This window comes from Phocoena sinus, chromosome 1 (assembly GCF_008692025.1).
Source record: "Phocoena sinus isolate mPhoSin1 chromosome 1, mPhoSin1.pri, whole genome shotgun sequence".
NCBI lineage: Eukaryota > Metazoa > Chordata > Mammalia > Artiodactyla > Phocoenidae > Phocoena > Phocoena sinus.
In genome coordinates, this window is record NC_045763.1 from 10,279,108 (window position 1) to 10,285,107 (window position 6,000).

Here is a 6,000-nt window from a genome sequence, read left to right on the forward strand (position 1 = left end):
AGCCGTGGTTCCTGAAACCAGTTGCACAGCTGAACACCTAGAAAGTTATTCCTTAACTGTTTAATATGCATTTCCAGACCCAATCGCCAATCTGGTTTTAAAAACTCTGTAGCACTTCTGAAGATTTTTTGAATGCGTTATATTTGTACACCCATGTTCACAGCAGCAGTAGACACAGTAGCTAAAACATGGAAGCAACCCCATCATCCATGGACAGATGACTGGATAAACAAAAAATGTGTCATATACATACAATGGAGTATTATTCAGCCTCTTAAAGGAAGAAAATTCTCACACATGCTACAACATGGATGAACCTTGAGGGCTAAATGGAATAAGCCAGTCACCAAAAGACAAACGCTGTGCGATTCCACTTAGATGAGATACATAGAGTAGTCAAAATCATAGAGACAGAAAGTAGAATGGTTGTTGCCAGGGCTGTGGGGGAGGAGGGAGTGGGGAATCGGTACAGTGTCAGTACACTGAGAAATGGTGAAGACAGTAAAGTTTATGTTGTGTATTTTACCACAAAGATAAAAAAAGTTTTGTAACATGCTTTGAAAATAAAGCCTACGGTTACTCCAAGATGCTAAAGAAATGGTGAACATTAAACACCAGAGAGAACCAAATAGGGCTAAGCAAGGAAAGAATCGTCAATATATTGATAATTGGTCATTGGAAAGCATTTCAAAATTTTGGAGAAGCGTCGATCATTTGTAACAAGAGTTCACAGCTAATGAGCAGCAGAAAATGGAGCATTACAAGTTGACTAGTTTTTATAGCATACCAGGAGATTTCTCCTATTCCTTAAAAATAAAAATTCTCGATTAACTGGAAAATACTCATGGTTACTCTCTTGTCCTGTCCCCTACCCAACCCTTTCACAAAAACTGTGATTATGGCACATTCCCACTTCGTGCATCAGTGTTCCAAGAAATTTTCACATGTGAGTTACAATGCAATTATAAACAATTGGTTTTTTAAGAGGTCATTTTATTAGGGCAGCAGATGTCTTTCCCATGAAACGCCCAAGTTTGACGATGTTCATATGTATGACACACTTGCATGATCACAGTCAGTATAACTGGGAGGGAGCTAGGGAGTACAAGACCAGTAAACTCTAATTTAGTAATGAATCTTCCGCAAACTTTATTTTCGGTAATGTATTTCCTGACAAATGATGTCATTGATGGTGATAATGTTATGTTATGAGCCCAGTATGCAGCCACCATGTTAAGACACGATAAGCAAAAGACATGACCTGTCTCTACTGGTAGTTGGCAGCCAGGTATAACATTTAGGGAGTTGATTTGATGACACCTTTGTCCTGGGCAGGCTTCAAAACCAGCCATCTCCCAGTCTCCCAACTGGGTTGGCGCGATCAGCTGGAGCTCCACGTAAATGCTGTAGAGCTGTGAGTCCAGCTCATGCAGGGAGAGCTGGGTTCAAGGACCCATACCCTGGGGCCATCTTGAAAAGATGTCTTCTTTTTGAAGATGGATTTGGTGCAGAGTGGATGACTTCTTTCCAACTCAACCGTTAGAAAAAGAAAGCATCGTATAGCTGATGGTTGGCTGGTGTCACCTTTGATTCGGAAAGCTTTTGGATATCTGTGGTATTTTGCCAATTGTGAACTAAGTTTCTAGGGAAGGGCCTGATTGCATCACTTCTCTCCGTTGTCTCATTATATCAAGGCCTCTTGACTTCTTCATAAACACCTACCACCCAGAGGAGTGAAGGACTCAGTATACAAAGAAGTTGATGGGAGAAACAAAACAAAAGGCCTTTATTTTTTAATAGAAATTGTGTAAAATTACCTGAAAGAAACTCACAGTTTTATTACTTGCAGGAAGGTATGCATAATTAAACAACTTCACATCCTGGGTAAATGAGAATATTCACATTGTAACTATTGGATTTAGTTTAGCTGCAGATAGAAATCCTACAATAATAGTGCCATAAATACAAAGGGTATGTTCTCATTAAAATCATGGGCCCTGTAAGATCTGGATCTTGCTAGGAAATTGATATCACGAGGCAAATCACAGTCTTGACCACAACTTCCAAAACATTTTGCTCACAGAATGATGTTTCTTCAAAATAGACCTCATCACAATGGGTGAGTTTTCCATATGGTCTTGACATTGCCCGAGAATCAAGGGGCTTAGATTCTTTTGTTACCCTAACTTCTGAAGTCTTTGACTATTTATTTAAGATCTCTGTGGGTCCGTTTCCTTGACACTGTTCTCTACAGTGGGTGAGAAAAAAAGTAACCTCCACAAAAGAACTACAGACCCATAGGTGTGAAGAAGCATTCATAAATTCAATAATAATAGTTTTGAAACAAGATCATGTCAGAGCTTGCTTAAAACTCCCCTGATCCAATTTACTTAAGAAATTATCCTCTTTGCTTGTGTTTTGTTACCTTGCATTTAGGGTAAATTCATCTTCTGCCAATTGTTAAATTATAGTTACTAAATCCTAATAATTCTATATCATTACGTCTCTCTCTTTATAGGGAAAACAGATGGAGAAAAACCAACAGTTGAGAAAGGTGGGTTAGATTTTGGTACCAAAATATTCTTATGTTTTAAAAAAGGTCTCTTTGAACTTAATCTTTGTGATGAATTACATTCTTTCCTGGATTGTAGTCAATGGGAGCAGAATACAAGCCTTCTGAGAATAGGTTTCAAACCTCCTTTAAGAGAGAAAAGCCCGTATTTGAAAATGAGCAAACTGCAAATGTGTCTATTCACTTAATGACAGCTATGGAAAATAGTGTCATATCACAATTTATCATTCCTAAGAATGAAAATAGGGGCTAATTTAGTAGCTGTGTGTACACAAACGCTACCCAGTAATTAACAGTGAAGCCACCTAGTAGGAGTGGTGTGCTTGAGAGATCTTGAGACCCAGAAAACTTTCCGTTCATAATATGAGATTAGAATAACCCAACATTTCTCCCTTCCTAAGTCAACTCCCACTGAATACAGGAGAAACAACATAGAACATCATTTGTTATCTACAGTGGGCCAGTGGCATTGTTAATTGCTGGTGTATTGTTTATCTGGGGCTTATGCTTTTTTTTTTCTTCTCAATCAGGTGGCTTGTCAACAATGACCCTGACTGGAATCATAGTCGGGGTCTTACTAGCCATTGGATTCATTGGTGGAATCATCACTGTGTTTGTTCGAAAAATGTCAGGAAGGTACTCGTAAGTAAATATCTTAGGCCCGTGTGATAGGTAAATGAGGGCAACCATTTCCAACCTTTGAACTAATAGAAACCCCCAAATAAAGGTCGTGTTCAGAAGGCACCAGCCTCCGTAAGCACTACATCTGAAGCTTCCTCAGAAGAACCTGTGTCTACTTGGGGCCTTATAAATTTCCAGGAAAGTGCCAGAGATGGCTCTTTAGTTGACTTCCATTGAGATCTCACCAGACTTGACCTCTTGTCTTAATTTTCCAACTAAGTGAACTTGAACGAAAACCCATCTGTTGGGAAGATAATATATGATTGGGTGGGGAAGGATAAATGCTATACAACTGGGGGGTCAAGGGATACAATTAGCAACACAGTTGCAGAGTTATGTGTCTGGAAATGCCCAGGAATCTGACCCTGGGTGTGAGGACCAGGCCTGGAGGAGGGATGAGCAGGGAGAGAAGAGCCCCATAATCCAGAACTGGAAGACGTAGACAAAGGACAATAGGAACAATGACTTACGGGATTACCAGTCACAGTGCCAGTAAAAGGAGTGACCGCCACGTTTCTCTTTGTTTCCACAGGCCCTAAAGAGCTTAAGAATTGTGCCCTCCTGCCAATATGTTTTTAAAAAGAGAGTTTCCGACTTCCCCCTCATGCCTGACCGTGTGGAGGAGATGACCTGTGGAAATGCTTCACCACTCCACTCAAAATCCACGGTGATTCCTCCACTTGCCAAAAGTAATGGAAGGAAAGAGTATTCAAGTATTCATAAGACTTGCTTCTCTAAGCATTTGTCTTTTGAAAAAAAAATTGTTTTAATATAAGTTTTGTATAAGATGATTTAAAATGCATAGAAAACGGAGCAAAGCTATGTCATCTGATGTGTAACTAAGGTAGACAATATAATTCAATCGATGTTAGAAACTGAAATCATGTCTTTGTTCTGATTGTTCTCTCTTGTTGTTAAAACGCAAAGGAATTTGGAAATATTTATACCAACGGCGTCCTTGGGTGTAAAGCTATGTCAGTAAGTGGCATAAGCATTTTGCAGTTTCTGATCTGTTGAAATGTATACATTCCAGTCTAATTGGGTCTGTTTTTAAAGCCTGATTTGGGGTGAATAATCAAGTAGAAAATCTAAACTTGCATATGTAATGAGCAACCGCCTTTCACTGGTCTGGGTAAATCATTTCAAAGGCGTCTTTTAGATCATACACAGAAGTCTGTACTTTGGGGAAGGCATTTTGTGTCTCACAACAAGGGCACCGACAGGGTCTCAGTGTGCTCGGCTGCCTGCCCCAATGATGACTGTATGAAGCAAAGGTTTGCTTCTACCTGCCCCCTTCCACCTCCCTCAGATGATGGGGATCCAGAGCTAAAGGGGTGACCTTCTCTCTTCCCCATGACACAAGTCCTCCAGATTGGCTACTTCGCTCTGGAATATGAGGATCTCAGCCCTGGATGCCGAGGAGGCTGCTGAAGGCCCAATAGTGCCAGAGGCTCAGGTGTTCCAGGAACCAAGAACCACAGTGATCCCCAAACCCTGTGTGTGCCTTTGAGAAAGAGAACCTGCCGGTTTCCTAACGTTTACTTTCTGCCTCGGAAGAAAGATACGGGAATACTGATTTTTACAAAGCAGCTGGATTTAGAGAATGAAAGATATTTCTGGTCTTCCTGAGATCCCACATACTTCTGTGGGGTCACAATGGACAGTTCTGTCTTGGCACCATCCAACTCAGGACATTTCTCCCTATAGGTGAACTGAATTCTTTCTCCTGCACAAAAAATGTTTGTACTGAGCAGACGCTGTATCACAGTGTGGTTGCACAGTTCTGATAGCCTCTAAACTTGTACGGGTTCATAAAACAGGAAAAAGTAAAACTATCAGTCTACTTTGGCATGGCCTGTTCCTCTGCCTTTTGCAGGAATGTGTGGATGTAATTTTAAACAGTGTGCTCTAGTGTCGCTCAAGTCCAGCTGGTCCACCAGCCCAGGTTCCATATTTGAACATCAACTGATGGGGAGAAGGGTCTTTGGAAGAACTTTACGAAATCTCTTAAATATCCCCTGTATCATCGCTCAGATTCCTGAACAGGAGTTGGGAATAATGTTCGTTTCATCTTTCCTATCCTCTCTTTTTTTCTCTCACTGTGAAAGATAATAGTCAACCCCAAGTCACACACTGGACCCATCACCTGCTGGGACGGGACTGTGGGTTTCCTGGTCACATCTGTGTTGGTGCTCAATGCAGTGTAGACATGTTTTGAAATAAAACAGATGATTGCGTATAACGATGAGTCAGACCTTTGACTGGGAATCTTGATCAAGTCTGGATCACCCCTGAGAACATCTCCATATAAAATTACATGTTATATAAACATTCGCCTCTTGGCTAGATTGGGAGTGAATTATAAATGGGTATAGGAAGTACATCCATGGGAAAGAAATGTAACTATACATTTCACCCAGAGCTCCGCCGAAGTGGGGAGGTTAAGGTCAAGTGGAGGAATCGGAGGAGAAGTGGCACCTTGGCACTACTTTTGTTCTCTCTGGTCACAAAGGGTTAACACAGGGCTTCCCTGGTGGCTCAGTGGTTGAGAGTCCACCTGCCGATGCAGGGGACACGGGCTCGTGTCCCAGTCCGGGAAGATCCCACATGCCGCGGAGCGGCTGGGCCCGTGAGCCATGGCCGCTGAGCCTGCGCGTCCGGAGCCTGTGCTCCGCAACAGGAGAGGCCGCAACAGTGAGAGGCCTGCGTACCACAAAAAAAACCCCAAAAAACCCACAAAGGGTTAA

General features: G+C 41.8%; 1 protein-coding gene across 2 annotated transcripts in view; it reads left to right on the forward strand.

Moving 5' to 3' along the window:
* Window positions 1-5,495, forward strand: part of PDPN (podoplanin) — a 28,032-nt gene extending 22,537 nt beyond the window's left edge. The window contains exons 4-6 of one of the 2 annotated variants that reach the window (XM_032607031.1): window positions 2,519-2,554; window positions 3,103-3,214; window positions 3,786-5,495. In XM_032607031.1, the coding sequence (XP_032462922.1) occupies window positions 2,519-2,554; window positions 3,103-3,214; window positions 3,786-3,792 (155 nt within the window). In that variant the 3' untranslated portion in view covers window positions 3,793-5,495. The remainder of the gene's footprint in view (window positions 1-2,518; window positions 2,555-3,102; window positions 3,215-3,785) is intronic. The other variant, XM_032607040.1, reaches the window with a different exon arrangement.
* Window positions 5,496-6,000: the final 505 nt, after the last annotated feature.